Source organism: Lepidochelys kempii, chromosome 2 (genome assembly GCF_965140265.1).
Source record: "Lepidochelys kempii isolate rLepKem1 chromosome 2, rLepKem1.hap2, whole genome shotgun sequence".
NCBI lineage: Eukaryota > Metazoa > Chordata > Testudines > Cheloniidae > Lepidochelys > Lepidochelys kempii.
Window position 1 is genome coordinate 27,173,066 of NC_133257.1, and position 20,370 is coordinate 27,193,435.

Consider the following 20,370-nt stretch of genomic DNA (forward strand, 5'->3'; position numbering starts at 1 on the left):
GTAGCTAATATGCAATATTGTAGCAGTTTTGGTCACAGGATATTAGAGACAGGGTTGGAGAAGGTGATATCTTTTATTGGATCAGCTTCTATTGGGGGAGGGAGAGAGAGATGCTTTTGATCTTTCAAACGCATATTACTTCAACCACCTTGTCTCTCAGTCGGTAGCTAACGCCGGAAAACAAGTTGCTGTGTGGAGTGTGCTCATGGAGTTGAGTTTAGAACATTGCCTCATGCAGGTCTCTTACTAGAACAGCATGTTAATGTGTGAGTTCAGCATGCATTAGAATACGTGGTTACCATTTGGAGTTCTGATAGTCTCTAACTTTCTGTATTTCTGCTCAGTCAGAAGATTCCAGGGATCTCATTGTTATAGCAAGTGTTCTGTGTATTGTAATGATGTTTTTATAGGCTACTAGAAGATAAAATGGGAACAGTTGGCATCTTTATCAGCAATGCCGCAATGAAATATTGTAGTGAAAAATCTTATCAAAGGTTAGTGGGAAGGCCACCAGCGCATAAGAGAACATAAAAAATTGAAGACCAAAAATAGAGAAATGTTGGAAATATGACACTTAAAATACTCTGCATATCTGTATTCATGCAGTAAATAGCATCTTATGTTGTGCCCAATTGAGTCCTATTAGTTACAGGTTCTGTCACAAGATAGATAGCTGTCCACTGGAAACTTGATCTCTGTCCCAGCAAGCCTATTGTGAAGTACTGCAGCATCCTTACAATTAATGGAGGTGGAATTTTTCTCACGGAATAGTGATGGTTCATGGAAAAACAAAAAAACATTTATATTGGTTTAAAACCATTTGATGTTAACCATTTGATGTTAACCATTTCAGCAAAGGTATTAAATTCCACTTCTCTATATGGTAATTTTTTTTTCTTTCAAGCTTTCAAAGTAGCCTCATTTTTGGCATTTAAATATGTACCTGCACCTTTGCCCAAAGTGGCTACCTAGACATGGAAGAGAAGCACCAGAGATTAAAAGCTTTGTATCCCATTACTAATCCCCTGAGCTATGCAGTCTCCCACACTGCATTGTGTGGCTTGGTTCACCTTATTTAATATTTGCAGCACATTTGTTTGAAGAAGCATTTCCCACTTTTCTTCTTTCACTTCAGCCCTTATTTCCTCCCTAACCCCAAACAAAAAACTTCCCATAAAACTTTAAGGATTCCCCCTCTTCCCCTCAAGAAGGGAATATATACTGTGTATTTACATTTGGTTTTCTTGTTCTGTGAATGTTTTTCATTACCACCATGCTGTAGGTAGTGTAAATCATTACAGATGTTTTAAAATGGTTGTCACGAACATAACCTTTTGCTTCATTATTTAGTGTGCAATGAAATATATGTTCCTGCCACGTAAATGTGGACTTGTATTCATGTAGAATGTTCATTGAATCTGTAAGGGCAGTAGTTATGCAAAATCTGTTCTCTCACAATGGTAGAGCAGAAATTCATTATGGTAGTTGGTTTGCCTACAGACACAAAGATCAATAGAGCTTTGTTAACAGGGCCATCAAGCATTTCTAGCTTGCTTTTGCTTGGATGGATTAGACCTTAGACCTTGGTGAAATAAAGTCCACTTGAGCTTGACTTAGCATCATCCTTATTGTCTGTACATGTACGCATCTGTGCCTGTAGCTACTGTTACTCTACACTTACTTTCTCTTGTTTAAGTGTAATTAACAGCATGAATTGACCCCATAGTTTGTGTGTCTGAGCTAGTCTCAAATCAGCCATTGAAAACATAATATTATAATCTACAATATCAGCTCTTCATCACATGGGGATACTTTATTGTAGTGTTCAGAGTTGGGAGGGGTGTGAGAATTGTAATGATAATCCTTTTTTATTTAGTCGTTTACATGCTTTCATATCTGCTCTTAAGGGTATTTTCTCCCTTGTTTATGCCAATTAGCTTCTCTGTTGTTGGTCTTAAGACTAAATGTTTTCAAGGAACACCTTCAGTGTGTCATATTTCCATTTCAGTTTTGTAACTGATATTGTTAAAAGTAACCCTTAAAAGCCCTACCTCTGAAAATTTGAGAAATATTTTGTATAGCTTCTTGTGCAGGACTTTCTGCTGGCATTTTAAGCCTGTAGTTCATTTGGTCTTCAGCTACCATTTCAGATAACTTACTTAAACAATTTGTTACACGAATTTAAAGACACAATACAGAATAGGCTTTCATATTCTGCTTTTTGTTCTTGATTTTTAGGTTGTGTTAAAGATTATTAAGCATTATCAAGAAGAAGGACTGGGGAATGAGGTGGTCCAGGGAGTGCTGCTGGGACTTGTGGTGGATGACAGGCTTGAAATCACCAACTGCTTTCCATTCCCTCAGCACACGGAAGATGATGCAGACTTTGATGAAGGTAAGACGTGCAGTTTGTCCAAACTAGGGCATTGGATTTACAGTCTTTGTCACCCAGAAAAAGCCAAAGTATACTGATTTCTTTAAAAAACAAACAACCTCGCCCCTCCAAAAAACCCCTCCACACACAACACCCACCTAACCAAAATAAAAGACACACACACACACACACACACACACACACACACACACACACACACACACACACACACACACACACACACACACACACACACACAACTATGGCTGGAAACTTCACTCACATTGTTACAAGGTCTCTTTTTGCCTGAAATAAGAACCTATAATGCATTTCCAGAACTTACACATAAAGCTCCCATCCTGTATATCTGATTTAGAGCTTATCTACATAGGTAATACACAGGCATAACTACCCCAATACAATTAGACTGCTATAGTTACACTGGAATAACTCACCTGTATGGACACTTATATTCTAGAAAATTCTGGAGAAAATGTCCACATGGAGAGTTACCGCCTGTAAGTGTAGAGAAGCTCTTATTAAATACTTATTGGAAGTCTGAAGTGCTAGGGTTTGTAGGTTAAGGGGCATTGTCAATTTGAAATCTTGACAATTTAAAATGAATTAAAAAAAAAAAAAAGCTTCAGGCGTTCACACCTGCACCGATGTTCCGCTGCTGGTCAGTAATTTCTTACTATCTATAGGGTTCAGAGCAGCAGCCACGTCAGTCTGTATCCTCAAAAAGAAAAGGAGTACTTGTGGCACCTTAGAGACTAACCAATTTATTTGAGCATAAGCTTTCGTGAGCTACAGCTCACTTCATTGGATGCATTCAGTGTGTGTGTCTACACTGCGATTAAACCCCCACATCTGGACTGTATCAGCTGACTTGGGTTTGTGAGGCTTGGGCTGTCAGGCTGTAAAATTGCACTGTAGATGCTTGGGCTCAGGTTGGAGCCTGGACTCTGGGACCCCATGAAAGGGGAGGGCTCAGGGCCTGGGCTCCAGCCCAAGATCAACTGTCTGTACAGCAGTTTTAGAGCCCTATAGCCAAAGCCTTGCGAGCTGAGTCTGCTGACATGGGCCAAACGTGGGTGTTTAATAGCAGCGTAGATATATGGCTAGTGTTTAGGAATGAACTAGTTGTCTGCATGGGAGTATGTGATGTGCCAGCCCCCGTATAGGCCTTTAATCCCATGTGCAGCATTCAACTCTTGCCAGGGGTACAGAACAGCTGTCCATAGCAAGAAAGTGCCCATGTTGCCAGGTCTCGCTTCCCTCTTACGCTCAGCATCTGCAAGCTAGCTTCACCCACTTCAATACAGTGAAATCATTAGTAAGCCAGGACCCTCTCTCACCCCACCTCCAAGGGAGATGCAAGCTAAGAGGAATTTCCCTCACCTAAATGTCAGGTCCCTAACTTGGCAACCCTCTCTCTTGCAACACAGACATTGTAAAGGAGCAAACTCTAGTCAGGTGAGTAGGTAGAAGGAGTCAAACTGAAACAGTGTTGCTACTGCTATTAAGCAGCCCCCAGCATTTGGAGGAACACTGTAGCTAGGTCAACTCAGCATGCCTCACTCTTCCCAAGCAGTCTTTAGGCAGATGCCATGCCTCCTTCATGTAGCACAGCTCAAGGTGAGAAAATCTGACGAGCCATTAAGAGAGAAACAGCTCTTTTGTGCACAGACATGCTGAGGCAGGATGAAGGATGAAACTAGCTCTTATAATGGAGGATAGCAAGAATTCAGAAAAACTGCTATAAAAGTAGCCAGCCTGGTGCAAGTGCCCTTTCAGCTGCCCAGAGTGCACCCCTTCTCTTGCCAATGTGAAAAGGCACCAAAAAACCAAGGTACAGGTCCGGCCCATTTGTTTCCCTTCTGATAGGGGTATGCTGAACAGGAGAGTGACCAGGAGCAAGAGCACCAGACTACCTCCCTTTCTCCTTTCCCATGTTGTCAGCTATTCAGAAGGATTCCTGTCCTTTCCTGTACAGGCATAGGTATCCCAGAAGAGAAGTCTCTCTTGCATACCTGCCAACAGCTTCAATGTAAAATCCAGTAAACTGAAAATTTATGTAATCTTGCATTAATTTTCTATATCTTCCGTATATTTGCGTAAATTCAGGAAAAAAGAGACCAACCGAAAGGAGGACAGATCCCAGCATTTCAATTCTTTTCTTCCCCCAAACAAGACATTTAATTCTTCTTCCTTCCCACAAACAAAAGGATATCATTCTTTCTCTTCCTCTCACCCAGAGGGTCTTCAACCCTTCCCTTTCTTTCTTTTGGGATCGGGACAGTGCTAAAAGGGTGAAAGTTGCAGAGCCAGCATGGAGCAGTTCCCCCGTTAGCTCTCAGATGCACACAGGGTTGAAGGACTCTCTCAGGACCTTACCCTTTGGTTACTTGGAGGGATAAGATCTCTGCCTAATGGATGGGCTGAGGCACTAGGCTGTACCTCAGCAGCCCTTCCCCAAAATGTGCGGAAGTGGAGAAGGGCAGCCAGTCAGATGACAATTTCCCTATAGACTTGTAGGAAGGTATGAAAGCTATAGTCTGTGGGGAGAAGTCTGAGTTGGCAGCTCACAGAGACCGGATTCCTCCTCTATCACTTCATAGTATAACCAGGCATGGGCAGTCTGCTAGTACTCCATGCATTACACACATAGCTAAATTAATGCCATTTAAAAAAAACCCGGCTCCCGAGGGATCACAGCAATTACAGGCCGGTAAGCCTAACTTGACTACGAGGAGGATATGATAGAGGTCTATAAAATCATAATTGGTGTGGAGATAGTAAATAAGGAAGTATTTACTCCTCATAACACAAGAACTAGGGGTCACCAAATAAAATTAATAGGCAGCAGGTTTAAAACAAATAAAAGGAAGTATTTCTTCACACAACTCACAGACAACCTGTGGAACTCTTTGCCAGAGGATGTTGTGAAGGCCAAGATAATAACGGTTCAAAAAAGCATTAGATACATTATAGGCAGGGATGGTGTCCCTGTTTGCCAGAAGCTGGGAATGGGCGACAGGGGATGAACCATTTGATGATTATCTGTTCTGTTTATTTCCTCTGAAACATTAGCCACTGTCAGAAGACAGGGTACTGCGCTAGATGGGCCAGTATGTCCATTCTTGTGTTCTTCTTATGACCATGAGCTGGTGGAGTTCTTAGAGTGTAGTTTTCAGGTTTACCGGGACCAGCAGTGAAAGAGGGAAAAGCTCCAGAAATTGATGTCATTCGTCATTGATCATTGAGTACCATGTACAAAAAACCAAAAAACATTTCTCTAAACTGATTGCAACTTATGATGGTGGATACATGGGATCATTACTTTTGTAGGATGAAGTTTACATAGAGGAAGGTGAAATACAAGTAGAGGAAGCTTTGCTTGATCTACAGGAGAAAGTGGTACAATGCCTACCTTTTAAAGATCCAGAACTCCCCTGATATCTTAAAATTGCACAGATTTTTGAGGCTGAAATAGGAGACTGGTGGAGCTAGGACCTGGGGATCCCATTCTAAAGTAATGCAAAGAATACTTCTTTGTGTGCAAAATCATGTGGGCAAGAAATTGATAGAGAGCTGTCTTGACCCAGGAGTCTTAACTTACTCTTGTCAGTTTCTGAATAGGTAGGTTTGAAATCTAGAAATGTTGAAAGATGTTGAGGTCATATATAAGTTTCTTCCTTGGTTGCCAATAACATCTTGTATTAATAAAAAATTAATAAAACATGTAATTGCCTTGTGCATTTTTCTGTTTACTTAAGCAGAATGAAATATAAAAAGTAATAAAACTGGACCAGCTAGTGTTACTTTAATTTATAATCAGTTCCCTTTTCTGGTTCTTTTGTACTAGCACGGTGCTGTTCTTATTTATAATGCTGCAGAAAACATTGAAGATTAAAGTTTAACTGGAATTTTTTCTAATGTTGAAAATATTTCTATTCAGATGGGGAGTTTTAAACCTGTTTTTTGTAAAGCTTAATTTGGGGTCTCAATTGAGTTAATAGCCATTTTGCAAATATACTTTATCTTTGTTGTGCTAGTTCAGCTGTTAAAATTTACCTTGAGGTAGGAGTTTATTCTCAACCTCAGTGGGAATCACTAGAAAGTGAAATTATTGCTAAAGGTCATTTAAAGTTTTTTCAAGAGTGCAAGGAAATGTGTATTTGAATATTCTGTTTCCTAAAAGATGTAAAAGAAAATTAGTGTTACTTTCTAGTTGATGCTACTATAATTCTGAAATGGTTCTCTACGGATTCAGTTTGCTCAGACTTGTGAAGTCCAAGGAAGTAAACATCCTCACCCTGATAAAATGTCTGGGAGCCCTGATGTGAAGTATTCACCATATCCAAATAGGGTGGAGCTCTTTAGTGGCTATGTATTGGAAAAAACAGAAGATTGTAAGTTTAGAACAGAAAAAGTGGCTTTTGTTTGGGGAGAAAACACTAAAAGATTCTAAAAAAAAAAAAAAATTGGGGAGTTTTCCTAAAGTCACCCACTCAGGAGTTTGTGGACTTGCTCCATCACATGACTATTTTGGAGAGAACTATCTAACAAACTGTGGGTTCTAGAAAGTTAAAGGTGAGGCTTAGTTGATGGCATGTGATTTAGATGAAGGAAAATCCACTGAATGGGGTGTAATGTTGAGAACTCCAGACTGTAGATGCTTGGAAGAAGACGTTTTGAAAGTTCTGGAGCCATACTGTTGGCCATCAAGTACAGTAACAGTGAATTTAGTTCATTTGCTGTTTGGCAGTGGTTCTCAACCAGTGGCCCGGGGCCCCCTGGGGTGTTGTGAGGAGGTTTCTGGGGGTCCTCCAAGCAGGGCCAGCGTTAGACTTGCTGGGGCCCAGGGCAGAAAGTCGAAGTCCCACCACATGGGATTGAAGCCCAGGGCCCTGAGCCCTGCCACCTGGGGTTCTCAGCCAAAGCCTGAGCAACTTAGCTTTGTGGGAGCCCTGTGGCATGGGGCCTCAGACAATTGCCCTGCTTTCTACCCCTTAACCCCGGCCCTGGCTTTTATATGCAGAAACCCAGTTGTTGTGGCACAGGTGGGCCGTGGAGCTTTTATAGCATGTTGAAGGGGGGCCACAGAAAGAAAAAGGTTGAGAACCCCTGTTCTTTGGTATTATATGACACCTGAATGGATAGATTTAAATCAGCAAGCAGGAAACCTTGATTTAAATCTATTTTACCTTGTTTTGCATTTGTATTCTTTATTTTCCTAAAGAAAGGTTGTCTCTCATTGTTTGGTAACCCATACAACATATTAATTTGCAACTAAATACAGCTGCGGCAACTAAACTTGACATGTTTTGCTAACCAAGAGGATACAATAGACACATGTATGTTAAGCTTCTATAATTGCTTAAATAAATTTATTTAGATCTATATTTTTTGTTAGAACATAATGAATTATGTATTTTCTTTTACTTTAATTTTCTTTCAAGTTATTTGAAAATTGGAATGCCATTAAAATGCACAAAAAATAGCATTTTAAAATGTTTGTTTTAATTAAAACTATCCTTGATGTGCTGGGTACGTAAGAAAAAACAGTAGATTTATCAAAAGGTGGCTTGCATTTAAATTAGATAAAATAAATGAAATATCTGTAGTTAATTGAACTGACTGTTTCTGGTCACCAAGTGCCTCAAGATTTTAGAACTAGTAGATTCCATCCTCACACCTAATTGTTGTTCATGTTTTGAAAGAAGAAAACAAGCTTTCCTGCTTTCTCAACTCTCAATCGGTTTCTTAACTTGAATGATCTAATCATTGAACCGAACTAACTGAACAAGCTGAAATGAAGATATTCTCCGTGCACCTGCAAGGAGGCTTCTGTTGTCAAGAGTGTTTAGCACTTCAACAAACTGTGGTCCCATCTTCTTAACTAATGTTTTCCATCAGTGCAATAAAGGAATTTTTAAAAACATGTATTGCTTAATATTTTTGATAATTTGGTTTAAATGATTTTAATAGATTAGGCCTTAACATACACTGGCATAATTTCACACACAATTTTAAATAGATTCATTTTTACCTTTTTTCCAAAAATCTCTTTTTATCAACTGTGCACAACACTTTTCCAAACTACTGAAGTTGCTGCTCACAACACAGATCTTTCACTTTGGAAAGATAGATTCAACTCATTCATCTGATGCTATCAGACCTCTTTGAGAGACAGTTCAACTGATTGTTGGCTCAGACAGAACTCAATAGATGAAGTTGCCAAATCTTTGTGTGCCTTTCCAAGGGAAACTTTCAGTTTTGAGGTGCTAGAAGACATCTTTAAAGCCCTATCTGGGCTCAAGTCTACTTCCCTTCGCAATTAGAGGCTACAGAAAAGGTGTTTTCTTCATCTTTTGTGGAGATCACACTTTAGACATACCTGTTCCCCTGGGAGAACACTGTTTTTCTTAATTGTAATGGTATTTCTGAGGGATAAGTGAAGTCTAGTTCCTTGCACTTAATAGTTCTGCTTTTCACTTAGTGGAGCTTTTTTGCACTGTATTGAATAAAATAGATCTCCCTTTTATGGACTACCACAGCTACTAGCGGAGTATACAATTTTTGGGTATGTTATGCGCTTTAAGTTTTCATGAAAGGCCTTTCTGAAGCATTTATTTCAACCAGGTGTGCCTTGCTGCTTCTCCTGGCTTTGAAGATACGTGCTGTTGTTAAGTGCTATAGTAATCATGCCTGTGGAAGCTGTGTGCTTGAGACAGAATGATAGGATGGTCAAAAATGCTGGGATTTAGGTCCTCATCCCTGTTTAACTACATGAGTTTTCACTAGATTGACCTTGTTTATCCAAAAAATACCATTAAAAGATGGTAAAAGATGATCCTTTTGTTTTTCCATCTGTAACATTTTTGATGATGCTTATCTTCTTCGCACAGGTTGTGAAGATGAGTTATATTATAAAGTACTTGGAATACTGTATGATGATCTAGAGAACTGTTAAGTATTAACATTAAAAATACTTATTTTGTATCATCAGTATACCAGTGTGTAACTGGGTATGCCTCTGTCAACAGTGTCTAAGGCAACATTTGTTTGGCAGTATAGGCTTCTTCTTGTTATAATACCCTTAACCAGTCTTTCTGTTGCCTTCAGTTGTGCGTTCCTAGTTTCCTTTCTTCTGAGGATGGATAAAGCAGAAGGAAGTTTTAATCAGAGCATTCGCTCCACGGCAAATTTTACAAAGGTCTGACTGTACTTATTTTTTCTTAGCTGGTTGTCATCCAGCCTCAGGGCTATTCTTTCCTGGCTTGAAGCTTATTGATACAATGCTCCCTGAGAGCTGATCCTCATGGAAGCAAAAGGCCTCAATGAGCAGTGAGCTGCAAGGACATAGGTGTCATGTCTAATAGGCAGGGGAAGGCTGAGCCTGCGCAAACAGCCCCGTGTGGCTCCGCCCATGCTCTGTCCAGAGGCACCTTTCCCTCTTGTTGCTAGTTGGCCCCAGCCCAGTAGGCTGCTCCTTTTCCAGGAAGGGAAGCCTGCTGAGGCTAAGGTGGCTGGGACTTGGGGTAGCTGGGACTGCCCAGGGCTGGGGGGGAGCCCCTCCAGGGCTGGGGTGGGAGGGGAAGACTGCACGCTGCCCACCACTCCAGGGCTGCTGGCAGTGTACTATTTGGTGCTCTGGGGCTGTGTAAGAATTCCCAAAGTGTAACTGTGTTGGATTGTCTGTACTGTATAAAACGGGGGGAAAGGTTTTAATAGGGCAGAGGCCTGCCCATTCCAACAACTGACAAGCTAGCTGCCACTTCTCTTGGGGGTGCTAAAAGTCAGCACTTGTTTTCAAAAAGGAAAATTTGCAACAACTTCCTATTGTTAATGCCATTTCTGTTCCACTGGTGTTAATGCTGGGAGAGCCCTGTTGTAGACAGAGTTCCATATGGTGCCAGAGTTCTAAGCACTGTCACTGTTCAGGTTCTGTCCAGGGCTAGGTATTTGGGACCTTGGTAATGGTGGACTGATTAAGTCTATCAGTCAATTTTGTCTTTTTTCCCTATCCATGATCAAGTTGGTGTGGGATTCAGTCCTCTTAGGAATTTTTTTAAACAAATTCCTGACTTTTTTTTTTTTTTTTTTTTTTGTAATTAGGGCTTGCAGTTTTTGGGTCTCACTTAAATTTTTCCCTGCCCATATGTTTTTCTGGGGCGGGGGTGGCCTTAAGTGAACTTAAATAGGCACAACCATTTTTAAAGTTTTCACAGGAAAGAAGTTACTCTGGATTTCCCACTTCTCTTCAATATTTCTTACTTCCCCAAATGTGTCTCCATAATTTGCTTCCTATGTAAGGAGTGCTGGAGACTTCAATTTCTTAATGAATCCATTGGTGGTTGGCAATAGGGGGTTGCTTGCCCAGGACCAGTTATGGTTATGCAACTTAGCATCCTTTTAACTACCAGATCTCGCCCCAAACAGGGTCTTTGATTATATTTGAACTAATTATCTGAAATCAGTTTCTCATCTTTTCCTCTATCACAAGATGGTGAGGGGTGTAACATTCTCTTCTGTTCTGTTTTTGGTTCAGGAAGCTGTAGGACACCTTTGTAGGCCTGTGGCTATTCACTAGTTGAAAATTGGTAATCTGAAGGGTGAACAAAATATCTGAGGTTTTTTTTTTTTTTTTGTGGAAAATTTTTTAAAAAATGGATTTTTTTAATTTAAATCGGATGTTTTAATTTTATTTAAATTGTTTTTCTTTTTCAAAGTAAACCAATTTATCTAATATATCATTCACCATTTTCTAATGTACCAAAATGTACAATTAATAAGAATCTGAAAATATTAAACTGTATAATTGCTTACATATATATAGTTTTAGTGTACCAACCTAGGCAGCAAAAAGATGTACCAGAGAGCTCTGTTTAACTGTAAATCAACATATTTTAATGTTATATAACCAGTGAGAATGCATCTTTATTTAGAAAATAACTGAAGTACCAATTTAAAAAGTTGATTAAAATTCATGATATAAATCAAGGCTTTCCATTTTTCTCCTTTATTTAAATCAGTCCAGCCTGGTAATTTGGGAGCATGTAAATGGCTCCTAGGGATCTTGCTTTTTGAGACGCGAGCTGGGGGAGGGACTGTGTGTTTCACTAGACTCCCTGCTCTCTGAGGTTAAACACAGTCCCCACCCCAACTTGCCCCCAAAGGGCAAGATGCCTAAGAGCCACTTACATGTTCCAAAATTACCAGGCTGGAGCCATTTAGTAGTCACATCCAGCTTTTTTCCATGCCCCCACCTACTCATCTTTCTATTTCATTAGTCTGCTTATTACCATAGTAGTTGACTGCCTCAGTTATTAATGGATTTTATTCTCTCAGCATGCCTGAGAGGTAAGGAAGTATTTATCCATTTTAAACATTGCAACTGAGTTACAGGGTGGATTTAAGTATCTTGCACAGGAGGTCTGTGGCTGAACCAGGAAATAAACCCACATCTCCTGACTCCCAGTCCAATGTTTTACCCACAAGACCATTGGAAACATACTTGTTCTGTGTGGGAATTTCTAGTTTATATCTCATCAGTCATCAATCTGTGCGCTGAGGGTGCAGAAATAACTTTAACCTGACTGAATTTCTGCATTTACGTACAACAGTTAATCAAAATAGCTGTCTTTAATTGCTCAATGCTTCCTGTCATTCAAAGAGGAAGGAACATCTGCAATTGAGAAGCAAAAATCCAATTACAGTAAAATATTTTTTTCTACAGTCTCCATTCCACTTGCCCCCAATTAACCAGAACTCCCTCTGATCTGAACCAAAGTTCTGTCTCCTGCTGCAAATCACTAATCTGAATATCCACACTTTTTAAATGTGTCCACAATATTTTGGTGAACAAGGCTGTTTTGGCTCATGTACGCAAATTTCTGTGTTGACACACCAATTTCCCAGTTACAGGTAGTTGGCAAGAGTGCACCAGGTAGTGATGTAGCCATGTTTATGCTACTTTTAATACATTCTGAATTGCACACCCAGAGAATTCTAAATTGTAGATAGGATGCAGTTGCCAAAGAAAATTCTGAGAAGTAGACTGTTTATCATCAAATCTTTCATAGGCTTGTTCAGGACTCCTTCACAAACTGTTCTAATGGTTTGCTTAAAAGAGGTCTGCTTCTTTTGACAGTGAACCTCTAAGTCCTTTGCATACTTGTTTGTTTGTTGACTATCAGAAATGTTTTTTAAGGATGGTTTTTATGCCCTAGAATGTATAGAACTGTTGGTATCAAAATTTGCTCCATCTGTCCATAATGAGTTGTTACACATTTGAGTAAAGACCTTTTGCGTGCTTCTGATCCCACCCCTGTTGCCCAGTACTTTGCACAATAATCTGTGAATTCTGATTCTGGTTCCTGAGAGGAAAGTAACATTGATACTATAATGGTCACACAACTGCTGGCATACATTTGTTCACCAGAGTTGCATGTGTACTGCATGACAGCTTTTCTGGCCAGTGGTTCCAAGGAACGTGTCCTTTATTATCCCATATCAGTCAATGGTAACATTCCTTAAAAAGGGTTAGATAAATTACCGTTAGCCTTGGACTGCACCCCGAAAGATACAGAGCTCACTTGTCCCTGAAGACTTACCCAAACGTTTTCTTAGTAACCAGAAATATTGTTAGACTGCTTTTCTTTCAAATACTTTAGTTTTTGTTTTATATTTTAACTTTTACTTACCTATTATCAAAACTTTTTTTAAAAAAATTCATCCAGTTTATTAGAACATTGGGTGGCATACAATTTAATGAAAATAATCATAATAGCAGCCATGGAAACAGTCTTACATTAAAATCCCCATTAGGGGGCACTGTTACCCAGCTTACAAGAATCAGACTAATTTATTTTCTCAGCCATGAAACCCAGGGCTTGCAAAAAAAAAAAAAAAAAAGGGGGGGGGGAAACTATTTTCATCTGATAAGGTTCAGATATAGTTTTATACAACTGAATTCCTAAAATATGTTATAAAGTGCATTGAATTAAATACAGATCCAATAACTCACTGTCTCTTTTTTTCAGCAGACTAAATCAGTTTAATATTGTAGGTGCTGAACTCTTTAGATCAGGATTTTTTGCTTCAAAGATTTGTGTTAGAAGCAAAACAACAGCTTTCCTCTCTGTTTAGCAAGACTTTTTGTTTTCAGCAGATTTGACTCTATCAGTGACTGAGGTAGAGAGGGAAACATAATCCTTAACATAGATCTTCTCAGAATAGCTCATTTAAATGGCTTTTATCCCAGCAAAGTCTGCTTATGTAATTTTAAAAATTGTATGCAAACAACTATTTTTCTGGGTAACTAGTGTTACATGAAATATATGCACACATTCCTTTGTTATTGCATTTCTGGACTTTCAAGGCTGTAGGGACGATACTTAAAGTGGTGGAGAAATCTTGATGCTCAGTATTTAATTCAATGGTACAAAAATGGAGCATGTTTTGCTGTTTGAAGCACCACGCAGATCTGTTACGTAATCTGAGCATTAAGTTACCTGATCTGAGTTGCATTAAGATTTTGTTGTAGCACCTACTTGTAAAATGATTTTTAAAAACACTTCTCTATTTTTCCTGTCTTTTGTTCATTTTTTAAAGAACAAGCCAAAATGTGCCACCAAGGAATTTCTTAAAAAGCATGGAAACCCTTCCACTCTCCCCTCTCTCACACCATGACAGACACTAAGATATCGGTCTGGGCTTTCATTTGTTTTTACTTCACAGAATTTTTATGAAGGTGTGCCACTTCAGCTTAATGCATTGCTAGTAGCACTCCAGTTATCAGTTGCTGAGCACATTGTTGGTGTTTTGACTAATTGTAGACTAGTCCTCAAAGGAAAGGTATAGAAGTCTCATTCCTTGAGAAACTTTAAATGAACAAAACTGTAAGAAATGTACGTACGCATTCCTTGCTGGCCAGGAGATGTGCTAGACGAGCTAGTACAACTTTTCCATCTTCAATGTGCTTCTGTCGTTTGAACCGTTGCAATATATGCAAGTTTTTATTTTTTTTTTAAGCCAGCGGGGCCTCATTTTTTAGTCTGCTTGTTTTAGCTCGAATGAATTCTTTTCTAGTAGTCATAAGTATGACATATGATCATTTAGTTTACTCTGTGGATACTTTCCGCATTTTATAACTCTTATATTAAGACAAATAAACTTGTTAAAAATCTTCCAATTCTAGGTGGCCAACAATATTAACCTAAAACTTCATCACCTGTCACTGTCCAAATATGCTGTTATATATTTAATTTATAAATTTTTTTTTGCCAAAATTGATACACAAAACCCTGTTTCGAGAAATTAAAGCATATACCGGAGAACTTAACAATTTTTAGATACATGAAGGCATATAACTAGAGAGTGTCTTGAATTATGGCATAAATCCTCTGGATATTGTATCTGCATTGTTATTCATGGCTGTATTTTGAAAATGTTAAACATTTACCACGTATTGATTTACTGCTGAACGTTCAGGGTTATGAATTTGTAGATTATTCCGCACTTAAGTTAGTCTCATCAGTTATGAATAGTCTGAGGTTGATGAAACGAAACTTTAAAATCAAACATAGTTCATGTTTAGTTTTGGTTAACTGAAAGAACTTAAAATTGAAATAGGTCAGGTTAAAACTCAGAAGTATGAAATATCAATCTGATATTTTAATGACTTCACTCTTGCATCCTGTCGTATGTAAGCTCTGGTAATATAGCAAAGAATGTAAGTCTGATATGCTTGTTTCTATTTAAAAAGTAGGGACATAAAGGAGTGTTTTCTTATTTTGTATGTTATACCATGTATATTTTGTGAAATTCACAACATTACTGTGAATATGTGGAAAAGGTGAAATTTATTGTGAGCTTTTTTTTCACAGGGGTTTTTCCTGGTTCTTTCTTTGCACCCTGAAATCTGCAGTTCAGGGGAAAAAGCTTGGATACAGTTTATTCTGCTTTTAATAGAATACTCTGAGATTTGGCAATTATGGGCACACATTTAACTTTTTTACTTTCCAAAATCTAAAGATGTAATTCTGAAATCATATGTCTTTAATAGTTCAAGTGTTAGGCTTAGGCTTTTGCTTTTGAACAGTAGCATCCTTATCTTATCTGATATCTAACAGATATGTTTTATTTATTTTTAGGCTATTATCAAGCTAAATATTGAACCAATTTGGCACTAAAAATCCTTAACACCTAAAGGAATAAATTAGCCAACAAGCTTTGTTTCCTTATCTGTAAAGGGTCCTGGCTTTATCCATTATTTACTGTCTGTATCTGCTTGTAACTGTTCTTTTTACTCTTTTATTTTCTCAAAATGATGGCAGCTTTATTAGGCTCAATATTTTTCATGCTAACTGTATTTTTATGAACAGTCTTCCTTCTTCCTTAACATACTCTGTCTTCCTTCGCTGTCTTATAAAACGGTTGATGATATTGTCAATTGCAGTAAAGTTTCTCCATGCTAGCTTTGTACTCCCTCAGTCTCTTAAGTAAATTCTTCACAGCTCTGGAAGTTACTTCCATTATACAGTTAATTGCCCTGGATCATTCAGTCTGCAAATTTTTTTGTCCATATCAATGGTGGGGTTGCCGTGTCCTATTTCTAGAGGCTGATTGCTTGCAGCCTCTATGGTTCCTTGTAGCTTTGTTCAGTTATCTTGGGGCTCTTGGGTCACTTGTTCTTTTGGTAAACCTTGTCCAGATATGTTTGGAGTACGAGGTTTAGAGTGAGCGTTTTATCCCCCTCCCCCAGCTAGTTTAAATATTTAGCCATATCCTTCCCTGAAGAATGTTGATAAATTAAAAGACGCATAGAGAAGCACAGTAGAATGAACATGGTCCAGTAAATGCATTCAGCTTCGCTAAACAACTCTTATGGTCTATAAATGTTCTAGGTGTAAAATAAAAATGAAAGAGACATTATTTAGGCTTCAAGAAGGAAGTATAATTTTGAATGCTAGGATGAAATGAAGAGGGAAAATCTAGATTGAATGTTTGAAAGTTTTCCTCAGACTTTTTGTCTAGGACTGGTGGACATTGGAACATTGGTGGTGTTTCTTTGACTTTTTGGGGTGGCCTTTGGTTAACCAATGCTGGCTAGTTAGTTACTGTTCATATTGATGAGGTTCCCAAGAATAAAAGGAGTACTTGTGGCACCTTAGAGACTAACCAATTTATTTGAGCATTGAGCTTTCGTGAGCTACGGCTCACTTCATCGGATGCATGCTCAATGCTCAAATAAATTGGTTAGTCTCTAAGGTGCCACAAGTACTCCTTTTCTTTTTGCGAATACAGACTAACACGGCTGTTACTCTGAAAGTTCCCAAGAATAAGAGGCTCGAGAAACTCCTAACACTATGCCAGACAAGAATTATTTCCATTACTTTATTTGATTTTTTTTTGGGGGGGGGGGGGGGTTAGAGTTTAAAATTTTGTGGTTATAACAAATTGTGCTGTAAAGTTTGAAAATAGCAAGGTTAAAAAGGAAAGGTTTTAGATGCATAAATAAAATCTGAGTGAAAAACTCGTACCTAGTACAAGCATTATTAGATGCTTTACTAACAAAATTAAATTACCTAGGCTTTATCCGGAAATCTATAACTAAGAAGCCTACATACGAGAATAAAAAAGAAACTGGGGAGTATTTGGAAATTTCAGTGGATTGTTAATACCTTCAGGAATTAAACATTTACTAAGTCTTTCCTATAATTTAAATGTACTTATCAGTATATCTTTGTTTTTCTCCTTTAAAATTAGGATTGGCTGGATATTTCAGTAGTTAAATAGTGGAAGATGTGCTACTAGACATACTGTCCTTAAATGTATGCAGTTTGAAACATTCCACAAGCTGTACCAGGCCTCTATACAAATGAATAATGTAGAAAAAACTACAGTAACATTTTGACTTGTATAGCAACTTCTATCTAAAGTAATCAAGGTATAATAACAAATATTAAATCTCAAACCACACCTGTGCTTTGTGTAGTGTTTATACCCATTTTATAGCTGGAGAGACTGAGACGCAGGCGTTCCTTCATGTCCAAGATTGCAAATAAAATTGGTTGTGGTGCTAGGAATAGAATTCAGGAGTACTGACTCCAGTCCTTGCTGTTACCAAGAGAACACACTAACACAGCCATAAGGGCAGAAGGAATATAGAATGTGTATTTGTAAGATTGCCACTTTCCGCATAATCTCTCCTTATTCTATGATGGATGGCTTTATGTCTGAAATAGCTAAATAGGTATTGCTAAGTCTAATGGTAGTGAAGACTATATTGAGACATTGTCCTGATATATCTTTCCGATCAAAGACTACAGGCATGGTCATTGCTGTGGACTATTAAGGTGATACATGTCATAGCAAAAAAGTTCGCAGAGTTTAAAGAAGTATGAACTATTTTAAAGCTATATTGGAAAGTACTCATGATAATATATAAAGAGGAGATCAGGTATATGTATGTATAGAAGTGAATGAAGTACTAAATTTATTTAAGATGTATAATGGACAAGATTGGATGGGTGGGAAATAATTTCGAAGAGAACAAATTAGTTTACAAAATGTCAAAGGCTTTTAATATTGTGGAGAAGTTTGTCATGCGAAGCTGTCACTACAGTATGCAGAATACTTGTCTGACAATTTACTGCTTACTGAGGAATAACACAGAATACACATATCAGTCTAGCTTCTTTTGTTCTACTAGATTAAACTATTTGAATTCATGCTGAATTAATATATTTGGAAAATCCATAGATTGAGATCAACTATTTACTCTTTGGTGTAAGGCTTTTTTTTTCTGATCTTAAAACAGATATGCTTTTAACTCTTAGGGATATCAGGTTTTATTTTTGAAAGGAAGATTAAATTCTCGGTGCATAAACTTGAAAAAGTAGACCATAACGTTACATTGTTTTCTTGTAGTATTGGAAGCTGAAAGATGTTTTAAAGACAAACAAAAGACAGAACATGCTCTTTAGGACCTAAATATGAACCTCAAAGGATATCTGCTAAGTATAATTTAACCTTGCTGGCATAGTTCTTACCATAATATGGTTAATTCATCACTTGTGTTGTTTCTGACTTTGTCACTGTGGGTCATGGTAATTTCCCGATGTGAATTCAATCACTCTTGATTGCCAGTTTTTCAGTTCTATCTTTGTCTTCTAAAACAATGCCTAAATAGGAACAAAATAAACCAAACTTTTTTTGTGGCCGTGTCAGCCACGTGAGTTTGCTATGAAATGTGTTGTAATTTCTGCAAATTCAGTAAGTCTGGATTTAATTTTTTTTCTGTTAAAAAAAAAAAAAGTACATTAAATGGGAAAAAAATAAATGCAATAGCGAGAATTCAGGTTCTGGTTGCTTTTGCCTGTTAACACGCTGTTTATTATGTATAAACTCAGCCACATTGTACGTCTTGCAGCTTTTATAGTATACACTAATAACATGGATGAGTGAAGGTTGCAGACATATCCCTGATATTTGGAACTTCCTGACTTCTTATTGCTTGATAGTTCAAACTTACTGTTGCATTATTAACTTTTTGCTTTTAAATCTGTTTTTATAAAAACTTGTTCAGAAATGTCAGAATAATTGAAACTAATTTTGTTTTGTTATGCTTTAGTAAACAGGAAAACAGGTTTATCTAAATATTTTAAAATTATTGCAAGAGATACTTACACTTGAATTGTGAATTATCTCCATCTGTGAAAAGGAATAGAGTTTTCAAAATGTTCATCCATTACCAGTGATGATTTACTAAAAGCAGTAACTTCCTACTGCTCCATACCATAATCTTATTTACTGATAGAGTAATTGCTGTTTAACACTGAAGCTGTAGAAAGTTCCCATAATTATTGATTTTTTTATCTTAATCCAATTTGTGCCCATCAAAGATAGATGAGGTAGTAAAAGACAGAACTGTAGAAATTTAAAAATAAAGCTTTTCCTTTCTTAGCTCATTCCAGCTGCTGAATTCTACTTAAAAACAAATCCCAGCCCTCCAGTCAGTTTCAGAGGAAAAAACTGTTTGTTTACTAGACTTGTCACTGAGAGTGTTAACCATCTGTCCTGGTCAACCATATTAGATGATTTAAAAACCTCAGTTAGCTGCAATGTCAAAATATTTCTTACTAATTCTCTAGATGTTTTTGTTTGATAAAGTAGATTAAAACTGGGTTGGACTAGTACAGCATTGACACAGTAGCTCAGAAATGAATCAAATTGTAGTTTGTCAAAGTTATTGAACACAATTGCAAAAATGTAGTTTACGCAGATACTGGTTTAATTCAGAATTAAAAAAATCTATAGCTGAGTGACTTAAATGCAAAGCTTTACCAGAATCAGTGGTAGTTTTCCATGCTAAATAGTTGAAAATATGACTTAACTGTACTCCTGTTGATAAAGCACAGCATGTGAAGCTTACCACTACGCGTCCTCCGTAGAGTACATGGTATGGTTAAACAGTGTATTGTATAATGTTTCTAGTCGTCTGTGACTGTGATCTGGCAGCACAGAATGAAAGAAGACAGCCTGAGACGGGAAATGAATAAGTTGTAAGGAATCTATTTGGACACTGGGTGCCACTCCTGGAACATTTTGAGTAGCTAGAGAACATTTCTTTTACATCCAAAACAACAAGCTCTCTTAAAAATGGAGGTCTTTGTTACTTGTAAAATTTTGGAAGTGTGTGCCCTTTGGATGTAATGGTTCATATGGTTAAAACATAGACCACTAAACCTCAGGAGTGAATAAGTCCTCAGGACTGGCATTTTTTAGTGTTTTCTGGTTTCAGCCAGGTCTGCGCTATGGACCTATATCGGTATAACTTGGTTGCTCAAGGGTGTGAAAAATCTGTACCCTGGAGCGACATATATATATCAACCGAACCTCCTGTATAGACTATGCTTTGTCAGCGGGAGAGCTTGTGCTGTCAATATAGCTACCGCCTCTTAGAGGGGTGGATTAGCTATGCT

At 37.9% G+C, this 20,370-nt stretch overlaps 1 protein-coding gene across 2 annotated transcripts in view; it reads left to right on the forward strand.

The window, feature by feature from the left end:
• EIF3H (eukaryotic translation initiation factor 3 subunit H) overlaps positions 1 to 20,370 on the forward strand; it is a 120,220-nt gene that overhangs the window by 29,594 nt on the left and 70,256 nt on the right. For both annotated transcript variants that reach the window (XM_073330286.1, XM_073330287.1), the window contains exon 2: positions 2,239 to 2,395. In XM_073330286.1, the coding sequence (XP_073186387.1) occupies positions 2,239 to 2,395 (157 nt within the window). The remainder of the gene's footprint in view (positions 1 to 2,238; positions 2,396 to 20,370) is intronic.